Source organism: Molothrus aeneus, chromosome 27, assembly GCF_037042795.1.
Source record: "Molothrus aeneus isolate 106 chromosome 27, BPBGC_Maene_1.0, whole genome shotgun sequence".
Lineage (NCBI taxonomy): Eukaryota > Metazoa > Chordata > Aves > Passeriformes > Icteridae > Molothrus > Molothrus aeneus.
In genome coordinates, this window is record NC_089672.1 from 5,682,556 (window position 1) to 5,707,436 (window position 24,881).

Genomic DNA, 24,881 nt, shown 5'->3' on the forward strand with positions numbered 1-24,881 from the left:
CCGCGCGGGCTGCCGGGAGCCGCCGTCTCCATGGGAACCACCAATAGCAACGCGAGTAAAAGGATACGCCAGCAAAAAAGCGACGTGTGGGCGGAGTCAGGGCGAGACGGCCAATGAGCAGCGCGCGAGGCTGTGACGCAATCGGGGCGGGGGTTAGAGCAAGCTGTCCAATGAGCGACGAACACGGTGGTGACGCCATCAGGACGCGCGGCGCAGCGTGTGGGCGGGGTCAGCTCGAGCCGGCCAATGAGCGGCGCGCGCGGCGGTGACGCCATCAGGACGCGCGGAGGCGGCGGAGCGCGGCCATGGCGGAGTTCCGTGCGCTCGGGCTGGCGCCGTGGCTGGTGGAGCAGGCCCGGCAGGTGGGGCTGCTCCGGCCCACGCCCGTGCAGGCCGCCTGCATCCCGCCCGTGCTGCAGGGTGAGCGTGAGCGCCCGGCCCCGGGGCGGCCATGGGCGAGCCCCGCTCCTTCCCCGGGACCGGCCCCTCATGGTCCCCATCCCTCCTTCGGGCCGTTCTCCCCCCGTGCCCCTTTCCCCGGTCCCGGTCCGGCCATTCCCCTCCCAGTTCTCGGTCCCGTTCCCGGTTTCGTTCCCCATTCCCATTTCCCGTTCCCGTTCCCCGATCCTGTTCCCGTCCCCGTTTCCCATTCTCGTTCCCTGTTCCCGGTCCCGTTTCCCTTTCCCTGTTCCCGGTCCCGTTTCCCTTTCCCTATTCCCGGTCCCGTTTCTCATTCCCCATTTCCCGTTCCCCGTTCCCGTTCCGCTGACGCCCCCGTTCCCCGCAGGCCGGGACTGCCTGGGCTGTGCCCAGACGGGCAGCGGGAAGACGGCGGCGTTCGTGCTGCCGGTGCTGCACGTGCTGGCCCAGGACCCCTACGGCATCTTCTGCCTCGTGCTCACCCCCACCCGGTACCGGCCCCGCGGGGCAACGGGAGAGCGGCGGGAAAACTCGGGGAGAGCCCTGCGGGGGAACCGGGGAGAGCCCTGCGGGGGAAGCGGGGGGAGACCCGGGGGAAAGCGGGAGGAGCTCAGTGGAGCCGGGGAGAGCCCCGGGGAGCTCCGGGGGAGCCCCGGGGCCCCCCCCGTGCCGGCTGACCCCCGCCGTTCCCCCCCCCGCAGGGAGCTGGCGTACCAGATCGCAGAGCAGTTCCGGGTGCTGGGCAAACCCCTGGGCCTCAAGGACTGCGTGGTGGTGGGGGGGCTCGGTGAGTGAGCCTGGGGGGGGTCTGGGGGGCTCGGTGAGTGAGCCTGGGGGCACTGGGGGGCTCGGTGAGTGAGCCTGGGGGCACTGGGGGGCTCGGTGAGTGAGCTTGGGGGGGGTCTGGGGGGCTCGGTGAGGGAGCCTGGGGGGGATTTGGGGGGGTCTGGGGGGTCCTGCCCCATTCCCAGTGCTCCCAGTGTGCTCAGCCCATTCCCAGTGTTCCCAGGATTCTCAGTCTCTCCCCATCATTCCCAGCCCATTCCCAGTCTGTGTGTCTGTCTGTCTGTGTGTCTGTCTGTCCCAGCCATGGTGTCGCAGGCCCTGACCCCTGTCTGTCTGTCTGTCTGTGTGTCTGTCTGTCCCAGCCATGGTGTCGCAGGCCCTGACCCCTGTCTGTCTGTCTGTGTGTCTGTGTGTCTGTCTGTCCCAGCCATGGTGTCGCAGGCCCTGACCCCTGTCTGTCTGTCTGTGTGTCTGTCTGTCCCAGCCATGGTGTCGCAGGCCCTGACCCCTGTCTGTCTGTCTGTCTGTGTGTCTGTCTGTCCCAGCCATGGTGTCGCAGGCCCTGACCCCTGTCTGTCTGTCTGTGTGTCTGTGTGTCTGTCTGTCCCAGCCATGGTGTCGCAGGCCCTGACCCCTGTCTGTCTGTCTGTCTGTCTGTGTGTCTGTCTGTCCCAGCCATGGTGTCGCAGGCCCTGACCCCTGTCTGTCTGTCTGTGTGTCTGTCTGTCCCAGCCATGGTGTCGCAGGCCCTGACCCCTGTCTGTCTGTCTGTGTGTCTGTCTGTCCCAGACATGGTGTCGCAGGCCCTGGCCCTGGCCCGCAGGCCCCACGTGGTGGTGGCCACCCCCGGCCGTCTCGCTGATCACCTGCGCAGCTCCAGCACCTTCAGCCTCAGCAAGGTCCAGTTCCTGGTGAGCCCCGAACCCGGCCCGGGGATCCTGGGGGTTCCCCCCATCCCTGAGAGCATTCCTGGGAATCCTGGGGGTTTCCTTTGTCCTTGGGAGCATTTCCAGGAATACTCCTGGGTTTCCTCCATCCCTGGGGGTTCCTGGGACTCCCTTCAGGTTCCCTGGTGGGTTCCCTGCATACCCTGGGGGTTCCCTGCATACCCTGGGGTTTCCCTGGTGGCTCCTGGGCTCCCAGGGGTTCCCTGGTGGCTCCCTGGGTTTCCTTGGTGGCTCCCTGGGTTTCCCTGGTGGCTCCCAGGGTTTCCCTGGTGGCTCCCAGGGTTTCCCAGCCTCTGTGGGCCCCGTGCCCAGGTTCTGGACGAGGCTGACCGCCTGCTGGAGCAGGGCAGCGCCGATTTCAGCGCGGACCTGGAGCTGATCCTGGGGGCTGTGCCCGCCCGCCGCCAGACGCTGCTGTTCAGTGCCACCCTGACCAGCACCCTGTGCCAGCTGCGGGCCCTGGCTGCCAACAGCCCCTTCTGCTGGGAGGCCACGGCCCCGTGAGTGCCCAGGGTCCCCCATTCTCCCTGGGCTTGGCTCCTTCTCCCGCCCTTTCCTGTGCTGGCACTGCTGGGGCCCTGCCGGGGCTTTGGGGGTGTCGGGAGAAGGACATGGAGGGGCTGGGAAATTCCTGGGAAGGGCTGGAGAATTCCTGAGAGATATGGAAAAGGGATTGGAAAACTCTTGTGGGAGTTGGGAATTCCTGATGGGGCTGGAAAAGGGATTGGAGAACTCTGGTGGGAGTTGGGAATTCCTGAGGGGGCTGGAAAAGGAAAATTCCTGGGGAGGAGCTGGAGAGTTCCCGAGGGGGCTGGGAAGGGCCCAGCCTGGAGCAAAGCAGGACCAGATCAGCAGGATCAGGACATTCCCAATCCCCACAGGTCCCCAGCAGGAGGGGACAGCCAGGAGGGCCCCAGGGGACACCAGGACAGGAGGGAGCAGCCCCGGGTGGGACCTCAGCAGGAATTTCCTCATGGACAGGGAGCAGGGCAGGGCTGGGCCGGTGTGGGACAGGCTGGGGGATCCTGCAGGGCCTTTGCAGCCTCAGGGATCCTGGGGTTCCCTGTCCCCGTCCCTGCAGGGTGAGGACAGTGGAGGGGCTGGAGCAGAGGTACCTGCTGGTGCCTGAGGCGCTCAAGGACGCCTACCTGGTGCACCTGGTGCAGAGCTTCCAGGACCAGCACGAGGACTGGGCCATCATCATCTTCACCAAGACCTGCAAGTGAGAGCCCTGCTCCTTTTCCTGCTCCTTTTCCTGCTGCTTTTCTTCCCTCTTTTCCTCCTCCTTTTCCTCCTCCCTTTTCCTTCCCCTTTCCTCCTTCCTTTCCTCCTCCCTGGCACTCAGCCCTGGCACAGATTTCCCACCTCAGGAATTGTCCCAGGCTGTTCTGGAGCACTCTGGGATAGTGGGAGGTGTCTTAAAGGATGAGAACAATGAGGGTTTTGGGAATTGCACCCACAAGTGTGAAGTGTCCCTGGAACTGGATTGTCCCAGGCCATGGTGGGCAGTCCCTGCCTGGCCCAGCTCTGTCCTGGTGCATCCTGAGCATTCTCCCGGTTTTCCCTCCCCTGCAGGGACTGCCAGGTGCTGAACATGATGCTGAGGAAGTTCAGCTTCCCCTCTGTGGCTCTGCACTCCATGATGAAGCAGGTGAGGGCTGCCGGCCCTGCCAGGGGCTGCTCCCACCTGGAATTTCCTCCCAGGCCTCACCTGGAATTTTCCCCTCCCAGAAACAGAGATTTGCAGCTCTGGCCAAGTTCAAGTCCAGCATCTTCAAGATCCTCATTGCCACAGATGTGGCTGCCAGGTAAAACCAGAGCTCTCCCACCTGGGTTTGTCCACCAGAACCAGCTTAGGCTGAGTTTAGCCAGGCCAGACCCTCAAATGCCCCAGCTCTGGGTGCGACAGGCTCTTCCCAGCCTGACTGAGCTGGGCTTTGGAGCCTGGGGGTGCTGAGGGCTCCTGGAGCAGCTCCAAGGGGACTGGGAATTGATGAGCCCTGAGGGAGAATTAGGGAATTGTTGAGTTGGGGATTGCTGAGCTCTGAGGGAAGGAGTCGGGGAATTGTTGAACTCTGTGAGGGAGAAGTTGGGGAATTGTTATGAGGAAGGAATTTCTCCTCCAATCAGCCAGTAAAGGCTTTTTCCATGGGAATCCGGGGTTTTTGGGGAAGGCAGGGGTTGATTGAACAGATCCCTGGCACAGAGCTCCTGCCCAAGGCCAGGCCGGCACTCAGAGTGTGCTAAGGTCCCTCCCAGCCCAGGCCCCTGCTCCCTCTGACACTGCTGCGCTCTTTAAGCTCTTTCCCCACCCCTGGCTGTGTTTCCCCCTGACCTGCAGGGGTTTGGACATCCCAGCAGTGCAGGTGGTGATCAACCACAACACCCCAGGGCTGCCCAAGATCTACATCCACCGCGTGGGACGGACGGCACGGGCAGGTCAGGGGACACCGTGGGGACACGGCCACCATGGGGGGACACGGCCACCATGGGGACACAGAACGCAGGGAGGGGACACAGCCCTCAGGGAGGGGACACGGCCCCAGGGAGGGAACAATCAGGAGAATGCCCAGGATGCACAAGGAATGGAGCAGGACAGAGCTGGGACTGTCCAGGGTGCTCCAGCCTGGCCTGGGCAGCTCCTGGGACACCTCCCATTCTCCCATTTCTGTCTTTAATTCCCAAATTCCTCATTTTTCCCCTCCTTCAAGGCACCGCTGGGATCCTGCCCTGGGTCTCTCGGGGGGATCACACCTCCCTGCTGGTTTTAACGGGATCGTGAATGGGATTGCAGGGCTCAAGGAGCCCTCCCAGCCTGGGGTGCCTGGGGTCCATCCCTCTGTGCCTGCCAGGCCTGGCCCATCCATCCCTGCTTTCAACCCTTCCAGGGAGGAAGGGCATGGCCATCACCCTGGTGACACAGTATGACATCCACCTGGTGCACGCCATCGAGGAGGAGATCAGTGAGTTCCAGCTCCGTCCCTGATCTGGGGGCCCTGGCTGGCTCAGGGCCCCTGCTCCCGTCCCTGCTGCTTTTGGTGGAGCAGAATTTCTGTGGAGCTGCTCTTGATGAAAGCAGCAGCTGCTTCAAAAACGGTTCAGATTCCCTGTTCCCATCTTCACGTTCCCTGTTCCACTCTTCAGGGTCCCCATTCCACACCTCAGGATCCCCATTCCCCATTCCCTGTTTCAGGCTCCCCATTCCCTGTATTTGTGGTTTTTGGGAAGCAGCCCAGCTCCTGGATCCCCCAGTGCTGCAGGAGCTGCAGAGCTCGGGGAGCCCCAATCCCACACAAAAACCCCACTGGTACCCCCAGGGCCCTGCTGGGTGTCCCCAGAGGGTTTGGGGTTTGTCACCCTCCGTGTGTCCCTGCCCAGAGCTGCAGCTGCAGAGTTCTCTGTGGGGATTGTCACCTTTGGGATTTGTCGCCTTTGGGATTTGTCACCTTTGGGATTTGTCAGCTCTGGGGGTTGTCACCCTCTGGGGTTTGTCACCTCTGGGGTTTGGGGGTTTGTCACCTCTGGGTTTGTCACCTCTGGGTTTGTCACCCTGTGTGTCTCCCCAGAGCTGCAGCTGCCGGAGTTCTCTGTGGGGATTGTCACCTTTGGGATTTGTCACCTCTGGGATTTGTCACCTTTGGGATTTGTCACCTCTGGGATTTGTCACCTTTGGGATTTGTCAGCTCTGGGGTTTGTCACCTCTGGGGTTTGGGGGTTTGTCACCTCTGGTTTGTCACCTCTGGGGATTGTCACCTCTGGGGTTTGGGGGATTGTCACCTCTGGGTTTGTCACCTCTGGGTTTGTCACCTCTGGGTTTGTCACCCTGTGTGTCTCCCCAGAGCTGCAGCTGCCGGAGTTCTCAGTGCAGGAGCAGCTGGTGCTGGACATCCTGACCCAAGTGAACGTCACCAGGAGGGAGTGTGAGATCGTGAGTGGCCCTGGGGGAGCCTGGCCTGGGGCCTCTCCCCGTGGTTTTGGGGTTTTTTTCACAGCTTTTCAGGGGTTTTGCTGCTCAGGGCTGAGGTTTGTGGCTCTGCTGCTCTTCCCTTTGCCAGGAGCTGGAGGGGATGGACTTTGATGAGAAGAAGGAAATCAATAAGAGGAAACAGATGATCCTGGAGGGGAAGGTGAGAGCTGCTGCTGGATGAGCTGGGAAATGTGGGAAAGGGAAAGGAAAGCACAGCCCCTCCTTCCTTTTCCCTTCCTTTCCCTTCTGGGCGGGGAAGGTTTATTTAAAATCATCTTAAAAGAAATATTAAATACTGTTCTATTACAATATTAAATGTTATAGGGTTTAAAAAGATTAAACACTATGCTGTTAAAATTATGAAATATTAAATATATTAGGTGTCATGAGGTTAAATAGATTCAATATTAGGATGTTAAAAATGCTCTGGAGGAAATGGAGAAGGGGCTGAACTTTGGGGCCTCCTCAGTCCCAGTGGGCACCTTGGAAAGGGCAAGGGATTGTCCTGGGTGTGTCCTGGGTGTGTCCTCAGTGTCCTGGGCCTGTCCCCAACATCCTGGGCTTGTCCCCAATGGCCTGGGTGTGTCCTGGGCATGTCCCCAATGTCCTGTCCCCAACATCCTGGGCCTGTCCCCAGTGTCCTGTCCCAATCCCCGGTGTCCTGGGTGTGCCCTGGGTGTGTCCTCAGTGTCCTGTCCCCAGTGTCCTGGGCCTGTCCCCAACATCCTGGGCCTGGCCCAGTGTCCCCAGTATCCCTGTCCCCATGCCCGGTGTCGCTGTCCCCAGTGTCCCGGCTGTGTCCCCGGTGTCCCGGGTCTGTCCCCATTGTCCCGGGTGTGTCCCCGGTGTGTCCCGGCTGTGTCCCCGCTGTCCTGTCCCCACTGTCCCCATCCCCGGTGTCCTGGTATGTCCCGGGTGTGTCCTGGGTGTGTCCTCAGTGTCCTGTCCCAATCCCTGGTGTCCCCATGCCCGGTGTCGCTGTCCCCAGTGTCCCGGCTGTGTCCCCGGTGTCCCGGGTCTGTCCCCATTGTCCCGGGTGTGTCCCCGCTGTCCCAGGTGTGTCCCCATTGTCCCGGCTGTGTCCCGGGTGTGTCCCGGCTGTGTCCCCGGTGTCCCGGGTCTGTCCCCATTGTCCCGGGTGTGTCCCCGCTGTCCCGGGTGTGTCCCCATTGTCCCGGCTGTGTCCCCGTGTCCCAGGTGTGTCCCCATTGTCCCGGCTGTGTCCCGGCTGTGTCCCGGGTGTGTCCCGGCTGTGTCCCCGTGTCCCCATTGTCCCGGATGTGTCCCGGCTGTGTCCCGGCTGTGTCCCGGCTGTGTCCCCGTGTCCCCATTCCCGCTGTGTCCCCAGGACCCGGAGCAGGAGGCGCGCAGGAGGGCGGAGCTGTCGCGGATCAGGAGCAGGAACAGGGAGTGCCGGGAGCAGCTGCAGCAGAGGCTGCACAGGAGGCGGCAGCTGCAGCTCCGCAGGAAACTGCACAGGAGGATGGAGAGGAGGAGGAGGAAGATGGAGAAGGACAAGGACGAGGACAAGGACAAGGAGAAGGAGAAGGAGGAGCAGTGACATGGCTGGGCCTGGCCTGGAGTGCCCTGGAATTGCTGCTGCTTTGGGAAAATTGGGATTGAACTCTTGAATGTGGGGAAAAAATATCAGAGCTGGGGAGGAGGGAAGAACCCCAGAACCCTTGGGATTGGGATTGGGATTGGGATTGGGATTGGGAGGAGCTCAGGGCTCATCCGGTCCCAGCCTTGGACATTCCAGAGATCCAGGGGCAGCCTCAGCTCCTCTGGGAATTCCAGCCCATCCCAGCCAGGAATTCCTGCCCAAATCCCATCCAGATTCCCCTTTCCAGCTTAAATCCATTCCCTGTGCCCTGGGATTCCCAAATCCCAGATCCATTCCCTGGCTCCTGCCCCTCCACCCCTCATCCCAAATCCTCTCCAGCTCCTTTGGAGCCCCTTGCACCTCTGGAAGCAGCTCCAGGTTTCCCTTGGATCCCCCCTTTTGTGTTCAGCTTTGCCTTCTGTGCTCAGGGGGAATCTCCAAGAGCTTTTCCTTGCTCATCCCACCCTCCTCTGTGATTAATTTCTCCCATTATTAACGCTCTGGCTGCCTTGTGAATAATTGAAATCCTCATTTGTGAGGCCTCAGCCAGGAGGGTGCTGGGATGGAGCTGCTGCCAGACACAAAAGTAATGCACAAAAATGCACAAAATGCACCAAATGCTGCTGCCAGACACACAAATGCAGCTTTGTCACCTTTGCAGCAGAAGATTTTCCCCCTTGGAAGCACAAAATAAGGAATTAATCAGGGTGATACGGTTAATGAGGAATTAATCAGGGCTGCAGCGGGGAGGTGTTGGTGCCCCTGCTCTGAAACAACCAAAAAATAAATAAAATCCTCTGGAAATGGCTGGGATTGGAAGCAAAATCCTCTGGAACAGCCCAGGGAAGTGAGGGAAGGGCTGGGGATGAATGGGAGGAGGGAGGGAAGGGCCTCCCCCACCCATCCATCACAGCCTGGACAAAGCTTTTGCTGTTCCCAGTGCTGAGCACGGCCCTGGCTGCTCCAGAAGGATTTCCAGAAGGTTCTGGCAAGGATGAGAGGGGACACTGGGCATGGCCTGGGGGAGCAGAGGGCTGGCACTGCCCAGGGACGGCCCCAAAGTGCTGAGGAAAATGTTCTTCTGATTTTGGGTCAATTTTGTGGGATTTTGTGCACTTTTGTGTCAGTTTTGTGGGATTTTGGGTCAATTTTGTGCACTTTTGTGTCAGTTTTGTGGGATTTTGTGCACTTTTGTGTCAGTTTTGTGTGGTTTTCCTGTCAGTTTGCAATGGAATCAGCAAATGCTGGTTGGATCTGCTGTGTCCAAAACAGACACAAAGAAAGGTTTTGAAACTTTCTGACCAAAAAGCCAAATAAAGCATTGAAATAAAAGAAATCAAGAGATGAGGCAGCAGGAGGAACCACGCTTAAAATAAAATAGGGAAGTTGTGGTAAAGCAGAGCCAGGGCCTCCCTCAGGCCTTGCTCAATTCCAGAGGCTGGGAAACATCTGGGGTGACTCCCAAATTTCTGAGATCAATCCCAAACTTGTGAGATCAATCCCAAACTTGTGAGATCAATCCCAAGTTTCTGAGATCAATCCCAAGTTTCAGAGATCAATCCCAAACTTGTGAGATCAATCCCAAGTTTCTGTGATACCTCCCAGATTCCTGGGGTAGCTCCTGAATTTCTGGGCACCGTCCCCAGCTGTCCCCAGCTCCTCCCCTGTCCTTGGGCCCGTCCCTGTCCCACACAGAGCAGGACATCCCTGGGGGCTTCTCAGTGTGGAAAGGACCAAAAAAGGAAACAAGAACCCCAAGAGCAGCTGAGATTTGCTCCATTTAATTTCAATTAACCTCAGAGGTGCCAACCCAGCAGCTTGGTGCCCTCAGGGATGTCCCTTGTCCCAAATTCCCCAGCCCAGCCCCAGTTTTCCAGCAGGCCTCAAATCCTCAGTGTTCAGCTCATCCAGGCTGTGGAACTGCAGCATTTTCCCCTGGGGAAATCCAGAATTTTCCTCCGTCTCTGCTCCCCTGGGATGCTCCAGGGGCTGGGAGCGCCCAGGATGGAGGAAGAGGAGGAGGAGGAGGAGGCTCAGTGCTGGCCGTGCCCAGCTGCTCCAGGCAGGACCTGCAGAAGGCAAATGGCTCCTAAAAAACCACAGAAAACCAAAGGGCTCGGCCCCGTGCCCTTGGAAAATGTAAAAACCTGGGGGGCAGCTCTGGGGTGCGGCAAGGGGGTGGCACGGGCACAGCTGGCACCTCTGGGCACAGCTGGGCACAGCTGGCACCTCTGGGCTGTGCCACGGCCGGGGCAGGGCCAGGGAGCTGGGCTGGGGCTCCCTGGAGAGGTTTGGGGGTGCAGGAGCTCCCTGGAGAGGTTCAGGAGCTCCCTGGAAAAGGTTCAGGGGTTCAGGGGCTCCCTGAAGAGGATTTGGGGGTTCAGGAGCTCCCTGAAGAGGATTTGGGGGTTCAGGAGCTCTGTGCCCTGCTCTGGGGCTCCCTGGGCAGCGAGGGCCCAGCCTGGTGCCCGCTCTGGCCAGGCAGCTGCTGGTGGGTGGCAAATCCTGCCCGGGCAGGGCTGAGGCTGCTGGGTGCCCACGGGAGCTCTCAGTGGTGTCTGCAGGATCTCTGGGTGCCCACAGGAGCTCTGGGTGCCCACAGGAGCTCTCTTGGTGCCCACAGGAGCTCTCTGGGTGCCCACAGGAGCTCTCTGGGTGCCCACAGGAGCTCTCTTGGTGCCCACAGGAGCTCTCTGGGTGCCCACAGGAGCTCTCTGGGTGCCCACAGGAGCTCTCTTGGTGCCCACAGGAGCTCTGGGTGCCCACAGGAGCTCTGGGTGCCCACAGGAGCTCTCTTGGTGCCCACAGGAGCTCTCTGGGTGCCCACAGGAGCTCTCTTGGTGCCCACAGGAGCTCTGGGTGCCCACAGGATCTCTCTTGGTGCCCATAGGAGCTCTCAGTGGTGCCCATAGGAGCTCTCAGTGGTGCCCACAGGAGCTCTCAGTGGTGTCTGCAGGAGCTCTGGGTGCCCACAGGAGCTCTCTTGGTGCCCACAGGAGCTCTGGGTGCCCACAGGAGCTCTTGGTGCCCACAGGAGCTCTGGGTGGTGCCCAGGATCTCTCAGTGGTGCCCAGAGGATCTCTCGGTGTCCAAGGATCTCTGGGTGGTGCCCAAGGATCTCTGGGTGCCCTCGGGGTGTCTGGGTGGTGCCCAGCCCCAGCTGAGCTGCCCCTCTCCAGGGCTCTCTGCTCTGCTCAGTTGCTCTCCGCCAGCTTGGCCAGGCCCTGCCTGAGCTCGCTGAGCTCGAAGATCTTCACATCCATGATCTCGGCCACCTTGGTGACCTCGTGCTGCACCCTGTCCCTCTGTGCCAGGCTCTCTGCCAGGCTCTGCTCTGCCAGCTGCAGCCGCTGCTCCAGCTCCGCGTTCCGGGCCTCCAGCTCCTGCGGGGACGGACGGACGGACGGACGGACAGACAGACAGAGAGACAGACAGACAGGCAGACAGGCAGACAGACAGACAGGCAGACAGGCAGACAGGCAGGCAGACAGACAGACAGACAGGCAGACAGGCTGCTCACAGCCCAGAGCGCCACCCCAGGGCTCCTTCCTGAGCCACCGGGGCTGCGGGGGGAGCTCCGTGCCCTGCCCTGCTGTGGGAGGGCAGCTGTGCCCGCAGGGATGGCCCAGCCCCGTGGGGTTGGCTCTGGATCCTCCCAGCCCCGTGGGATCGGCCCTGGAGCTGCTCTGGATCCTCCCAGCCTGGTGGGATCAGCCCTGGAGCTGCTCTGGATCCTCCCAGCCCCGTGGGGTTGGCTCTGGATCCTCCCAGCCCGGTGGGATCGGCCCTGGAGTTGCTCTGGATCCTCCCCAGCCTGGTGGGGTTGGCTCTGGATCTTCCCCAGGCTGGTGGGATCGGCCCTGGATCCTCCCCAGCCCCGTGGGATCGGCCCTGAAGCTGCTCTGGATCCTCCCAGCCCCGTGGGATCAGCCCTGGATCCTCCCAGCCCGGTGGGATCGGCCCTGGATCCTCCCCAGGTGTGGATCCCAGCCAGGATCCCAGCCTGGGTCCTCCCAGCCCGGTGGGATTGGCTCCCCAGTCACAGCCTGGGCAAGGCAGGGGTGTCCCCAAGGTGCCACGTCCCCCTTTACCTGCAGCCTCTGCAGCGTCTCCTCGCGCTCGCCCTCGGCCTCCCAGCGGCCGCACCTCTGGCTCTTCAGCAGCTGGATCTCCTGGGGGAACGGGGCTTGTGATTGGCTTTGTGCAAATATTGAAGTGAATATTGTGTGTGTTAGTGTGAAAAATGGGGGTTTATCATTGGCTTTGTGCAAATATTGAAGTGAATATTGTGTGTGTTAGTGCGAAAAATGGGGGTTTGTGATCCGAGTTCTCTTCCAACCTGGTGATTCTGGGAATTCTGGGAATTCTGGGAATTCTGAGCTGCCAAGATCCTGAGCCTCTCCACCCCAGCACATCCCTGTCCCTTAGAGCTCTGATAGCTGGGGGCTCTGACAGGTTTTTGGGGGGGTCTGACAGGTTTTGGGGGGTCAGGCAGGTTTTGGGGGGTCAGGCAGGTTTTGGGGGCTCTGACAGATTTGAGGGGTTTGACTGGCCTGGGGGGTCACACAGGTTTTGGGGGTCACACAGGTTTTGGGGGGTTCTGCCAGCCTCACCTCATCCTTGGCCTTGAGCAGCAGCTCCAGCTCCTCCAGGCTCTGGCTCAGCTCCTCCTTGTTGTTGTCACTGGAGGAGTCCTGGGTGCCCTGAGCCTCCAGCTCTGCCACCTGCAAGGTGAAATCATTGCCTCAGGAACTTCCTGACCCCTCAATAATTCCCTCAATAATTCCCTGCAAGGTGGAATCCTTCCCTCAGGAATTTCCTGACCCCTCAACAATTCACTGCAAGGAGGAATCCTTCCCTCAGGAACTTCCTGACCCCTCAACAATTCCCTGCAAGGAGGAATCCTTCCCTCAGGAACTTCCTGACCCCTCAATAATTCCCTGCAAGGTGGAATCCTTCCCTCAGGAACTTCCTGACCCCTCAACAATTCACTGCAAGGAGGAATCCTTCCCTCAGGAACTTCCTGACCCCTCAATAATTCCCTGCAAGGAGGAATCCTTCCCTCAGGAATTTCCTGACCCTCAGCACCACTGCCCTGCTCTGGCCCCCCTGCAAACCCACCTGGCTTTCGCCCGGCAGCTCCCACCTGGGGCTGGGAGGGAAACAATTCCTTCTGCTCTGCCCGGACCACACCCATTTGGTGGCTCAAAAAACCATTTTGTGCTCAAAACAAATCCACTTTAGAGACCGTGCCTGTGCTTCCTGCAGGAATTGTGCGCTCCAGCAGGGCTGAACTGGCTCACACCCGGCCCCTGAGCCCCAGCCTGAGGATCCAGCTCCGTTTGGAGGCCTCCAAAAGCTCTGGAGCTGCTGCAGAGCTGAGCTGGAAGGGTTTGCCCAGGAGAACTCCCCTGGAAAATGCAGCTCGGTGCCTTGGATTATTCATGAGGAGGATGAATTTTTAAAGTGATTCTGCTCTTGCTGGGCTGCTCTGAGCTCTGCTCTGAGCTCCAAGGAGCTCACCCAGACAGGAGCAGATCCTGCAGCTCCCTGGAGCCTCAGGGCCAGGGTGGGGCCAGAACCCACCAACATTTAGGGATTTAGGGACAATGATGGGAGTGTTTCACTGAGCTATGGCTCCTTCTGTGATCCTGCCGAGGTCCAGGGAATCCTGAGGGAATCCTGAGGGAGGGATATTGGGAATACCAAAGGGGAATCCTGAGGGAATTCTGAGGGAGGGATGTTTGGAATAACACTGGGGAATCCTGAGGGAGGGACGTTGGGGATCCCAAGGGAATTCTGAGAGAAACTTGAGGGAGGGATGTTGGGAATAACACCAGGGAATCCTGAGGTAATCCTGAGGGAATCCTGAGGGAGGGATGTTGGGAATAACAAAGGGGAATCCTGAGGGAGGGATGTTGGGAATAACAAAGGGGAATCCTGAGGTAATCCTGAGGGAATCCTGATGGAATCCTGAGGGAGGGATATTGGGAATAACAACAGGGAATCCTGAGGGAATTCTGAGGGGTGGATGTTGGGAATAACATCAGGGAATCCTGAGGGAATCCTGAGGGAGGAATATTGGGGATAACAAAGGTGAATCCTGAGGGAATCCTGAGGGAATCCTGAGGGAATCCTGATGGAGGAATATTGGGAATAACAAAGGGGAATCCTGAGGGAGTCCTGAGGGAGGGATGTTGGTGATCCTGAGGGATGGGCGTTGGGAACCCTGAGAGCGGGATGTTGGGAATCGGCCCAGGGAATCCCTGGGGCGGGATGTTGGCACTCCTGAGGGATGGATGGAGGCTGTTGTCACTCCTGACGGAGGGATGGAGGGTGTTGTCCCTCGGCCGTGCCAACGCCAGCCCCCGTGGCCGTGTCCCCCTGCCCTCCTGGCTCACCCGCTGGCGCAGCGCCTCCGTCTCCTCCTGGTACGCCGCCAGCTCCTTCTTCCACTGCTCCACGCTGGCGTTGGCCTCGTGCAGCGCCGCCACCAGCTTGGAGTTGTTGTCCTGCAGGCTGAAGAACTCGGCCTCCCACTGCACCTCGCTCACCGAGCTGGGACAGGGGGAAATTCTGGGATTGATTCTGGGATTGATTCTGAGATTGATTCTGGGATTGATTCTGGGATTGATTCTGGGATTCTGGGATTGATTCTGGGATTCTGTGAATGATTCTGTAAATCTGTGATTGATTCTGGGATCAATTCTGGGATTGATTCTGAGATTCTGTGATTGATTCTGAGATTGATTCTGAAATTGATTCTGGGATTGATTCTGGGATTCTGTGATGATTCTGTGAATCTGTGATTCTGTAACGATTCTGCGATTCTGTAATCGATTCTGTGACTCTGTGATTCTGGGATTCTGTGATTGATTCTGTCAATCTGTGGTTCTGTGACTGATTCTGTAATTCTGTGAGCCTGTGATTGATTCTGTGATTGATTCTCTGAATCCAGCCGAGGCTTTGAGCAGCAGGCAGAGAATGAAAAGTGCAGAATGGGTCAGAACAGTTTGGGATGACAAAACCAAGCACCCAGCCCTGACAGAGGGGGAATTTGAGAGCAGCCTCACCCCTCGGAGAGCATCTTCTTCAGCCTCTCCTTCTCGGTGCTGATCTCCACATCTGCGCTCTGGCTGCGGAACAGTTTGTCCTCCCCAGGTCCATTGGAGCTGATGATGGGGCTGGGCAGCACCTGGGAGGAAGGACAGGGACAGGTGATGATGATGATGGGGCTGGGAGGAAGGACAGGGACAGGTGATGGGGCTGGGGCTGGGAGGAAGGACAGGGACAGGTGATGATGATGATGATGGGGCTGGGAGGAAGGACAGGGACAGGTGGGCACCTCCAGCAGGGTCCCCTCCCTCTGGGCTGGCCCTGGGGCCACCAACCCGGCCTGGCTGTGCAGGGTCAGACCTGGAGGGGTCCATGCAGGGGACAGAGGGACAGCAGGGCAGCAGCACAGGGAGCATTTTTCCCTTTTTCTCCCCTTTTCTCCCCATTCCCCGGCCTCACCTGGTGGGAAGGGATGCTCAGGGCAGGGTTGGTGAGCTCAGTTTTATCCTGGCATTTCTCCCTGGCCACACGAGCTGCCTCCTTCACTTCCTGGAACTTCTCTGCAAACTGGAGGGGAAGGGAAGAGTCACCCTGGGGCTGGGGGCCAGCAGAGCAATGTAATAGAAATTATATTTATATTATATAAATATTATATAAATATATAATATACAATATATTTTATAAACATATAATGATGCTCTGCCTGCAGCCTCCTTTAAAACACTTCTGAATTTCTCTCCAACACCAAAATTCAGGGATTTGAATCTGAGTTTGGCACTCAGGCCCGTGGGTTCAGCACAGAAGCAGCCCCAGCTCCATTCGTGGCACCCAAACCCCTCTGCACACACAACTTCACTTTAGAGCTGGTTTTGGAACCTTGGCACCTTGAATCCCATTCCAGCCCGGTGAGAACAGCACCTCAGGAGGTGCCTGAGGATCCTCTGGAGGGGTTTCTGCAGGGGGTCCCTGAGCTCACCTGGGACAGGTTCCTCAGGTTCCCCAGTTCCCCAGGTCCCTGAGCTCACCTGGGACAGGTTCCCCAGGTTCCCCAGGTCCCAGCTCACCTGGCTCAGGTTCCCCAGGCTCCCCAGGTCCCAGCTCACCTGGCCCAGGCTCCCCAGGCTCCCCAGGTCCCAGCTCACCTGGCTCAGGTTCCCCAGGCTCCCCAGGTCTCCCCAGGCTCCCCAGGCTCCCCAGGTCCCAGCTCACCTGGCTCAGGTGCTGCTCAGAGGCGAAGCCCAGCCCGTACACCGTGTTGGCCCTGCTGTCTGCCCACTGCCCGAACTTCTGCGAGGTCTTGGTGAACGTCATGTTGGGGGTGATGGTGCTGTTGATGATGGCCTGGGCAGGGGACAGGGGACAATGGGGAAGGAGGGAATCCATCAGGGAATCATCGATCAGGGAATCATTGATCAGGGAATCATTGATCAGGGAATTAGGGAATTAGTTGGGGAATCAATCAGGGAATCAGCCAGGGAATTGATCAGGGAATCGGTCAGGGAGTCAGGGAATCAGTCAGGGGATCAATCAGGGAACTGATCAGAGAATCAAACAGGGAATCAGGGAACCAACCAGAGAATCATCTGCTTTTGTGGGGGGACAGCTGCTTTTTTGGGGACACAGCTGTTATTCTGGGGGCACAGCCATTATTTTGGGGGCACAGCTGGGTGTTGTGCCCGGGTGGTGCCGGGGCAGTGCCCACCTTGGTGCCCCCCACGCTGATGATCCTGTAGACGCTGCGCGTGGCATCGTAGAAGTAGGAGACGGTCAGGGCGTGTTTGCTGGCTGGGATCCAGTTCCGCTTGGTGGCAGGGTCGATCTGGAACACGTGGGCCCTGGTGCTGAAGATGGGCTGCTCCCTGCAGGGATGGAGAACAGGGCTGTTAATTCATGGTTTTATAGGGGCAGGATTCCAGCTGGGGGCCAGAGCCAATTCATATTGGAATCATCGTTTTATAGGGGCAGGATTCCAGCTGGGGGTCAGAACCAATTCACATTGGAATCATGATTTTATAGGGTTAGAATTTCAGATCAGAACCAATCCACATTGAAGTTAGATACACCAGCAGGAGAACAGGGCTTTGAATCATGATTTTATAGGGTTAAAATTTCAGCTGAGGGTCAGAACCAATTCCCATTGAAGCTAGATACACCAATGATACGTTAGTGATTATTAGATGCTTAAATCTGTTGTAGAAATAACAATCTAAAGCTAATTGTTCTATTATGAGCTCATTTGTAGAAGGAAGTGGAGCAAGTGAAGCATTAAAGGAATTATTGGAACCAGCAGAACAGTGCCCAGCACCTGGGCACAAAGCAGGGGGGCTTGGATAGTGCCAGAGGTCACAGAGACCTGAGGAAGACTTTCCTGACTTCATCCCTGACCCAGTTTGAGACCACTGACCCAATTAGACAGAAGAACTGCACACGTGTGAAGGACTAATAACCTCATTTTAACACAGAGCAGGGATGGGAGGGGCTGGCCTTATGCAAATGTTATTATTTTGGGAAATAAATAGAAGGCAAAGAGCCTTGTGCAGTGCAGTCACACATTTCAGAATTGTCTGTGATTTTTGGTCCCAGTGTGGGGGCAGCTGAGGGAAGGGGGAAGAGCAGCAATTTCCAGCCACGCTCCCTCCCCTCTGTCCTGGTCACCCCTGCTGCTGCTGCCAGGTGCCCGCCAGCCCCTCCAGGGACAGAGATCATTGTGTAATAATCACAGATCCTCTGAACCATGCTTCTCCCAGGAAAATCCTGGGAAACTCAGAGGAAAGAATTCCTACAATTATTATCTCTCTTTCTGTAGTCATTTATCGAAACAGGACAACCCCCGTGGCAGGGAGGAATGACGAGGACACTCCATCTTATCAGAGGGTTAATTAATTATTTATTATCCTATATTATTCTATGCTGTATTACACTATATTCCACACATCTGAACTGAATCTGCCAAGCACCCAACCCTGCTCACCCTGCCCAGAATCTGTGCCTGTCCTGACAGTCCTGACACACACACAGGCCAAGGAACCAAACCCCCTCACTGTGGGTGAACAATCCCCACATTGCATTCTGCTGTGGCACACACACAGGCACAGAAAATGAGATGAGAATTGTGTTTTTCCCTTCTCTGAGGTTCAGAGAATGTGAAACCCAGAAATATTCTTGGGAGGAATTGTGCCTTGCTTTTCTCTGTGAGGAGAAATGTGGCTAAAACTGTTGTTTACAGACATGATTCTCCAGAGTGCTACTCCTGGATGGATGGATGGATGGATTGGTCATGGATGGACAGACAGACAGACAGACACAGGAACTGAGCACACAAATCTCCCTGCCCCCAGCACAGCTCTTCCTGCCCTGACTCACACCAGGGAAGCACATCCTGCACGTCCCAGGATCAAAGCAGGTCCCCCAGTGATGGAAGGAAACTCTGCACCCCCAGACGTGCAGCTGCTCAGGGAGCCCCCAGCCCAGCGGGGTTTGGGGCTGGAATGTTCAGAGCTGCTGCCCCCAGAGTCAGGGATTTGGGTCAGGAATATCCCAGGGTGCTGCCCCCAGGGTTGGGGGTCTGGGGTTGGATTGTCCCAACTGAGCAGGGCTGCTGCCCCCAGGGTGTTCCAGGGGAGGGAAGGAAGGAAGGAAGGTTGCTTTCAGGAATGTTTTCCATGATAAAACAGCCCAGCTGCTCCAGGGCTCCTCTGGCTCTGACTGCACCCAGGGCCGTGCTCAGAACCCAAACCCAGGGGAGTTTGATGGGATTTGCCCCGCTGGCAGCTGCCAGGCCCAGTCACAGGCCCAGTCACAGGCCCAGACCCAGGCACGGGCACAGGCCCAGGCCCAGGCACGGGCACAGGCCCAGTCGCAGGCACGGGCCCAGTCACAGGCCCAGTCACAGGCCCAGGCCAGTCGCAGGCCCAGGCCCAGACCCAGGCCCAGGCCCAGGCCCAGGCCCAGGCCTAGTCACAGGCCCAGGCCCAGGCCCAGGCCGATTCCTGCTGTGTGCAGCTGCCCAGCCCCAGCCCCTGCTGCTCCCTCCCCGCTCCGGGGGCAGCCTGAGCCGCCTGTCCCATCAATCCCAGCACCCCTGCAGCTCTCCAGGGCCAGCCCCAGAGCTCAGCAGGGAATATTTGATTTCCTTCCCCCTCCCAGCCCTGGCTCAGATTTCTCCCGCCAGCACAACCCCCCTCCCTCTCTGCCTGCATTTCTGGAGTGAGATTCCAATTTCCCAGGCTCTGTTTTCACGTGGATCACGACCTATCTTTGGCACAGGGGAAAAAACTGATATTTCTGCTCCTGAACCGCCAAATCCTGGGCTGGTTTTGGCCAGGACCGAGGCAGGACTTTACCGAGTTGTTGACATTTGTTAGTAGGGGCAGGAGGCTCGTGCAGTTAGTGGGGTGTCCCCTCCTCCAGCAGCTCCTCCTCAGGGCTCTCTCAGCTGCTCTGGGGCTCCTTCCCAGCGCTGCCTCCACAGGGATTCATTCCCTGGCAAGGGAAAAACCCAACAATTATTTGTGATTTGTTAATCCCCACACAACCAGGCACCTCCAGGGGCTCTGTGTGCCCGCAGCATTCACAGAGCTGCTCGTTTGCAGTGACTCCTCATCACTGAACAAGGTTAATTTCCCTGCTGTGGGAGACATTTGGGTGAGCTGAGCAAATGGAGCAAAACCCCCTGGCAGCAGGGAGGGGGCCACAGGAGCCTGGGAGGCTCCAGGGCTTCCAGCCAAGCCCACGTGGTGCTGCTGCCTGATGGAAAACCCTCCTGAGAGATCATTCCTCGGGCACAGCAGCTGTTCCTGGGCTCCTGTCCGTCCACGATCCTGTCCCTGTGTCCCTGTCCATCCATAGGGCAGTATCCAGATACTGTCCCTGTGTCCCTGTCCATCCTGGAGTCCTGTCCCTGTGTCCCTGTCCATCCTGTCCCCATGTCCCTGTGTCCCTGTCCGTCCAGGATCCTGTCCCTGTGTCCCTGTCCATCCAGATCCTGTCCCTGTGTCCCTGTCCATCCTGGAGCCCTGTCCCTGTGTCCCTGTCCGTCCAGGATCCTGTCCCTGTGTCCCTGTCCATCCTGTCCCCATGTCCCTGTCCATCCAGGATCCCTGTCCCTGTGTCCCTGTCCATCCTGTCCCCATGTCCCTGTCCCTCCCTGTCCTCTCCAGCTCTCCTGGAGCCCTTTCCAGGCTCTGGGAACAGCTCCAGGGTTTCTCTGGAGCTTCCCTTCCCCAGCCTTGGGCACCTCCAGGGGTGCAGGGGCAGCCTCAGCTGCTCTGGGAATTCCATCCCAGCCCCTTCCCATCATCTCCAGCCTGATCCAGCTCTGTGTGGGCCAGCAGAAGGGGCAGGTGAGGACAGAGGGACGGGACAGAGGGACGGGACAGAGGGACGGGACAGAGGGACGGGACAGAGGGACGGGACAGAGGGACACCCAGGGGTGACAGCCGGAGCTGAGCTGCCCCAGGAGCTGCTCCCCAGACACCACCAAGCGTTCCAAAGCAGCTCTGGGGCTCCCACTCCTGTTCCCCCTCCCTGAAATGCTGAGTCCCTGCAGCGAAGGGTGAACAAATAAAGGTGTAAAAAGTGAATAAATAAAAGTGCAAATAGTGAATAAATAAAGGTGTAATAGTGAATAAATAAAGGCGTAAAAAGTGAATAAATAAAGGTGCAAATAGTGAACAAATAAAGGTGCAAATAGTGAACAAATAAAGGTGTAAATAGTGAATAAATAAAGGTGTAAATAAAACCACTCGCACCCGGGGCTGGCCTTGGCAGATAATTGAGGAGGAGCAAAGCAAAGGCCTGGAAGGACAAAGATCTGGTGGCACTGGAAGGGATCCAGGGCCCTCCCCAGCTCAGGGGGAAGGGCAGAATTCAACAGCCCTGGGAGCTCCAAAATGACTGGGGGATATTCACTGAATGAGGGGATAGGGAAGGGGTTAAATGCTGCATTTTTAACAGCAGTTCCAGTTCTGAGCTGGAATGTTTAGCCTTGTATTTTATTTTAGGGGTAAGGAAGTGGGGAGCTGTGAGTTGCTGCAACTTCTTTTAGTGGGTATCCACTGAAAGAGCATCTCCAGTTAGTGAATATCCTTTAAAAGCAGCCCTGAATTTAGTGAATATCCTTTAAAAGCACCCCATAATTCAGTGAATATAATTTAAAAGCACCCCTTCTTTTGGTGGATGTCTGGGGAGGATCCAGGGATCCAGGGAAGGTCCCAAGGAATGTTTGTTATCTGTCATTTCTTATTTGTGATTTCTTGTTTGTTATCTATGATCTGTTATCTGTGATCCATGATCTGTTATCTGTGCTCCGTGCCCCCAGCTGTGGGTCTGGGCAAGCAGCAGTGCCCCGCAGGGCAGGGTGAGGAGAGCTGGGGACACGGTGACACAGGCCCAGGGCACAGCAGCCCCGTGCCAGGAGGGACAGATGGCACCAATGGCACCGAGCAGGGCCAGCACTGGCACCAGGCTGGGCACAGGAGGTGCCAGGGGCTGGCAGGGACAGGAGCCAGCCCTGTCCCAGTGTCACACGGGCTGTCCTGTCCTGCCATGGATGTCACACGGGCTGTCCTGTCCTGTCCCAGTGTCACACGGGCTGTCCTGTCCTGTCACACAGGCTGTGCTGTCACAGTGTCACACGGGCTGTCCTCGCTGTCCTCGAGTGTCCTGGCCTGGGCTCTGCCCTCCCACCCTCAGGGGCCTCTCCCTGAGCGGGGTCTGCAGGACAGGGATGGGTGAGAATAGGACAGAAATGAGTGAGGGGGACAGGGATGAGAGCAGGACAGGGATGATAGTGAGCAGGACAGGGATGAGTGTGAGCAGGATTAAGATGAGTGTGAGCGGGATTAAGATGAGTGTGAGCGGGATTAAAATGAGTGTGAGCGGGATTAAAATGAGTGAGTGTGAGCAGGACAGGGATGAGTGTGAGCAGGATTAAGATGAGTGTGAGCAGGATTAAGATGAGTGTGAGCAGGATTAAGATGAGTGTGAGCGGGATTAAAATGAGTGTGAGCGGGATTAAGATGAGTGTGAGCGGGATTAAGATGAGTGAGTGTGAGCAGGACAGGGATGAGCCCAGCCCTGGCCGCTGGCCATGCTGAGTCAGCTGAGAGCCCAGCCTGGGGCTGAGCCAGGCTCTGCCTCCCCTCCCCGAGGGAGAACCTCCAGGAATCCTTGATGGAAAGAACCCCCAGGAACCCCTGAGGAAGGAAAGAACCCCCAGCAATGCCCAGGCCAGGCTGGGGCAGAGCCCAGGGCAGCCCAGGCTGAGCCCAGCAGCCGAAGGCAGAACTGGGGCACAGAGAGGGGCTGGGAGCCCAACCCTGCTCCTGCTCCTCCTCCAGGGCTGTCTGCCTGCTCTCCTTTTATCTCCCCTCAGCAGCCCCAGGAGCTGCAGGCTGCCTGTCTGCCTGCCTGTCTGTGTGTCTGCCTGCCTGTCTGTCTGTCTGTCTGCCTGTCTGTCTGTCTGTCTGCCTGGCTGTCAGTGCTGCTGATAAACTCAGCCCCAGCTCCTTCCCTCTGCCCCTGCAGAGCCTCTGGGGGTGCAGGAGAATCCCCAGCCCTGGTCCCTGTCCTGGGCAGGGCCTGGAGCCGGGCTTGGCTGATCCCTCTCCATCCAGGATATTCCACATGCCAGGGTATTCCACAATTCAGGATATTCCACAATTCAGGATATTCCACAATTCTACCCAGGATATTCCACAATTCAACCCAGGATATTCCACAACCCAGGATATTCCACAATTCAATCCGGGATTTCCCACAATCCAGGATATTCCACGGTTCCTCCCCAGGACGCTGAACTGCAGAATTGCTTTGGGGACAAAGTCTGGATTCCAAAAACGGATTTAGGGGTTTGGGAATAAAGTTTGGGAAGATGGATCTGGGGCTTTGGGGACAAGGTTTGGGTTCCCAATCAGGATTTGGGGTTTTGGGTGCAAGGTTTGGGTTCCAAAGCAGGATTTGGGGCTTTGGGGACAAGGTTTGGGCTCCCAATCAGGATTTGGGGCTTTGGGGACAAGGTTTGGGCTCCCAATCAGGATTTGGGGCTTTGGGGACAAGGTTTGGGCTCCCAATCAGGATCTGGGGCTTTGGGGACAAGGTTTGGGCTCCCAATCAGGATTTGGGGCTTTGGGGACAAGGTTTGGGATCCCAATCAGGATCTGGGGCTTTGGGGACAAGGTTTGGGCTCCCAATCAGGATCTGGGGCTTTGGGGACAAGGTTTGGGCTCCCAATCAGGATCTGGGGCTTTGGGGACAAGGTTTGGGCTCCCAATCAGGATCTGGGGCTTTGGGGACAAGGTTTGGGCTCCCAATCGGGGCTTTCCCCTCCCCGGGAGGGTTCCCCGGCTGCGACCTTGGGGAGGAGCAGCTCCAGGAATAGGATCCGGCTCTGCCCCGTTCCCAGGAGATTCCTGGGGCAGCTGCTCCAGATCAGGGACAGCCCCCAGCAAGGTCACACACACTCCCAGGGCCCTTAAACCCCAATAAATGGATTTCTCTGGAATTATGGAGCCTCCTGGGTGCCCCTTTCCTCCTCCTGCTCTGGGACACAAACGCCGCTACCACGGAATTAAAATTTAAAAAAAATTTAAAATTTAATTTAGCAATTAAAATTTAAAAATCAAATCCAGGCTGGAGCTCAGGAATTTTTCAGAGATCCCAGAAAAAAAAAACAAAAAACAAACACCCAGCAACGAGAAAATGAGAATTAGAGAAATGGGAAAATGAGAATTACAGAAACGGAGATTTAATATATTGATCTATTGCTTTTAAAATAATTTAACTAAAATCAGCACCCTGAAGGTGATTTTTTAAATCTTTTTTGTAGCCAGAGTTATGGAAATTCCGCTGGAATTTCAGAGTTATGGAAATCGTGCTGGAATTTCAGAATTATGGAAATTTTAAAAAAAAGGAAAGGGGAAAATTTTTTTAAAGGAAAATAGAAAATTAATTTTTAAAAAAAGGGATTTTTTTTTAAAAAAAAGGGAAAACAGAAAAATTTTTAAAAAGGAGAATGGTAAATTTTAAAAAAAGGAAAAGGAGCCCCAGGAATGTGATTTATTCCAAAGCCCACGCTGGCAGGGAATGATCTGCACAAGAAACTCCAACAACGCCGGGTCCTAAAAGTGGCTGAGGCTCAGAACTGGGACAGGAATCAAAGCCCAGCCTGAGCTCCTGTCCCACACCAAAATCCACCGAAATCCACCCAAAATCCACCGAAATCCTCCAAAATCCACTGAAATCCACACAGCGCCACATCCCCGCAGCAGGATCCCAAACCCCAAATCCCGAAATCCCAAACTCTAAAATCCCAACACCAAAATCCCAAACCCCGAAATCCCCAAATCCTGAAATCCCCAAATCCCAAACTCTAAAATCCCAACACCAAAATTCCAAACCCCAAACCCCCAACCCCCAAATCCCCAAAATCCCAACACGAGAACCCCAAATCCCAAACCCGAGGATTCCAACCCCAAAGCCCAACTGAGCCCCGGGCAGTTTCCAGCAGCTCCCACCCGCTCAGCACTGCCGGGTTCCATTTCCCTGCATCCCGAGCCGCAGCAAACCCAACACAAAATCCCCGATTTTTACCCCAATTTTTAACTCCCGGAAAGTTTTCGGGCACAGCCGCGCTCCAGCCCTCCCGGCTCGGCTCCCACAGATCCCGGAGCTCTCCCTTCCACGGGAATTGATTTCAAGAACTTGCAGCAACTCGCCCTTCCCCGCTTCCCTGCCCCGAAAATAAAAGGGAGGCGAAACTTTCCAGCCGGAGCGCGGAGAAAAAGCAGCGATTTAACCCTTGAGCTGCCGTCCCCGCTGCCTCGGGAGCGACGAATAACGAAACGACAAAAGGAACAACGAAAGCAGGGCAGGAACGGCGGCCGCGGCTCTCACCCCATCCCCGCCGGCGCCGCTCCTCTCCCAGCGCCGCCGCCTCCTCTGCCTCCTCCTTCTCCCCTTCCTCTTTCTTTCTGTCTTTCTCCGGATCCGGATGCTCTTTAAATTTCCTCCGGAATTTCACTTTGAAGCGTTGCAGCTGCTGCAGCTGCTGCTGCTGCTCCGCGGCACCGGGAGCGGGATCGGTACCGGGAGTGGCACCGAC

At 57.3% G+C, this 24,881-nt stretch overlaps 2 protein-coding genes across 5 annotated transcripts; one reads left to right on the forward strand and one right to left on the reverse strand.

Annotated features, from left to right (window-relative positions):
* The first annotated feature begins 305 nt into the window (after nucleotides 1-305).
* On the forward strand, nucleotides 306-9,059 carry DDX49 (DEAD-box helicase 49). The gene is made up of 13 exons (XM_066566511.1): nucleotides 306-420; nucleotides 788-911; nucleotides 1,122-1,207; nucleotides 1,996-2,117; nucleotides 2,466-2,653; nucleotides 3,235-3,375; nucleotides 3,729-3,804; nucleotides 3,885-3,961; nucleotides 4,495-4,592; nucleotides 5,042-5,116; nucleotides 5,993-6,081; nucleotides 6,209-6,280; nucleotides 7,469-9,059. The coding sequence occupies exons 1-13, from the start codon at nucleotides 306-308 to the stop codon at nucleotides 7,679-7,681; spliced, it is 1,476 nt and encodes a 491-aa protein (XP_066422608.1). The 3' UTR covers nucleotides 7,682-9,059.
* A 429-nt stretch (nucleotides 9,060-9,488) lies between these two features.
* On the reverse strand, nucleotides 9,489-24,881 carry HOMER3 (homer scaffold protein 3). Of its 4 annotated transcripts, none has more exons than XM_066566230.1 (10): nucleotides 24,674-24,881; nucleotides 19,123-19,261; nucleotides 16,482-16,638; nucleotides 15,989-16,120; nucleotides 15,239-15,346; nucleotides 14,797-14,918; nucleotides 14,125-14,281; nucleotides 12,337-12,447; nucleotides 11,815-11,895; nucleotides 9,489-11,106 (listed from the first exon to the last, which is right to left on the reverse strand). In XM_066566230.1, exons 2-10 carry the CDS (start codon nucleotides 19,134-19,136, stop codon nucleotides 10,918-10,920), a joined length of 1,071 nt encoding a protein of 356 aa, XP_066422327.1. In that variant the 5' UTR covers nucleotides 19,137-19,261; nucleotides 24,674-24,881; the 3' UTR covers nucleotides 9,489-10,917. The 4 variants fall into 4 exon arrangements, with proteins under 4 accessions (XP_066422327.1, XP_066422328.1, XP_066422329.1 ...); XM_066566231.1 differs by lacking the exon at nucleotides 24,674-24,881 and adding an exon at nucleotides 24,371-24,592; XM_066566232.1 differs by lacking the exon at nucleotides 19,123-19,261.